Source organism: Impatiens glandulifera, chromosome 8, assembly GCF_907164915.1.
Source record: "Impatiens glandulifera chromosome 8, dImpGla2.1, whole genome shotgun sequence".
Taxonomy (NCBI): domain Eukaryota; kingdom Viridiplantae; phylum Streptophyta; class Magnoliopsida; order Ericales; family Balsaminaceae; genus Impatiens; species Impatiens glandulifera.
The window spans coordinates 10,992,262-10,993,660 of NC_061869.1; the positions used below are offsets into that span (position 1 = coordinate 10,992,262).

A 1,399-nucleotide genomic window follows, 5' to 3' on the forward strand; every position below is an offset into this window, starting at 1 on the left:
AATATTATACTCATTATCTTGAATGAGTATTGAATTGACTAAATAGTTAGATTAAATATAATTTCTGTTTAATTAATTTTGCGATTAAATTATTCTTTTCAACATTCCGATTAAGGGTTATTTAGGTGTTGTACGATTTGAGTTTGTCGATTATTCTAATAATTTGGTCATCTCTAAGAATAGTGAAGGAAATTGCGAAAAAGAATGGGAGAGAATGACGTGGAGTGAGAAAAAAAAAAGAAAATATTATTTAAAATATATATATATATAACAAAAATATTTATTTATTTATTTATTATTGATTCCAAGCAAAGTATTTTGCTAGAATAAAATTCAAGTAGAACTAACGAAAATTGTACAATGCCTGAATTGCGTAGATGTCATCATCATGTAGTTTTCTTTTGATAACCCCTGATTGTGAATATGGCCACATTACGGCAGAAGGAACAATACTATGCTTAAGACCAAGTACGTGTCCTAGCTCATGCACCGCAATTGTTTCAATGTCCATTTTATCAGCCCTTGCTCCGTTCGTCCAAGGAGCGTCTGCCCTGAAACGGAGCGTTCCTCTGGGCGGAAGACGTGAGTAAGCCATTATTCCTGAGTGCCGTAGAAATGGCTCATAATCCTCACTAGGGTAACTAGTGAAACTTATTTGAATATCTGTATTTCCATAACTTCTTAGAAAATTGAACTTCGTGACCTTTTGCCAACTGTAAAACGCATAAGTAATTGGATTAATGGCATCTGATCGCGTTCCGGGTGCTACAGACCAGTATAGTTTGAGTTTCGACCACCTTGGTTTTCCATACCCGTAGTACAAACCACTTTTAAAAGGGTCCCGAACTAACTTCACCCCGTGTTTGATGAGAGATCCATTAACCAAATCAGGGAAGCCGCACCGAGGTTTAACCATTAGTGACAAAGTGTTTTCGTCTAAAATACCCGTAACATTGAGATGAAAAAATAGTTGAAATTTTTTAATTGCTTTTTCCATTGTCCCATCAAAAGTATTAGAGTCATTTGATGTGAATCTCGTTTGGTAATGACCAACCTTGGAGGGACCAAAATAACCATATTTCGACAGATAATTTTTCACTTGATCAAGTTTCTTAACTTTGTCACCTCTCTTGGAGTCTAATAAATGTTTCATTGACTTGAAAGATAATAGTGAATTATCATTAAAATTTGATGTTTGGACAACTAGAAACAAGTCCAAGACAAAGACTAATAAAAGAATACATGTTTTGACCATATTCATGTTTGTTATTTGATTTATTACTTAATTCTTGATTTTTGTTTCACAATTTGTTTCTGCATTTTATAGACATTTTTTTAAGATGAAAAGATTGTGTTAATCTGATGTATAAATCTATTTAGTTCGTAATATTATAAATTT

General features: G+C 32.7%; 1 protein-coding gene across 1 annotated transcript; it reads right to left on the reverse strand.

Annotated features, from left to right (window-relative positions):
* Positions 1-343: 343 nt before the first annotated feature.
* LOC124912982 (metalloendoproteinase 5-MMP-like) lies at positions 344-916 on the reverse strand. Its single transcript, XM_047453607.1, has one exon. The coding sequence runs from the start codon at positions 914-916 to the stop codon at positions 344-346; it is 573 nt and encodes a 190-aa protein (XP_047309563.1).
* Positions 917-1,399: the final 483 nt, after the last annotated feature.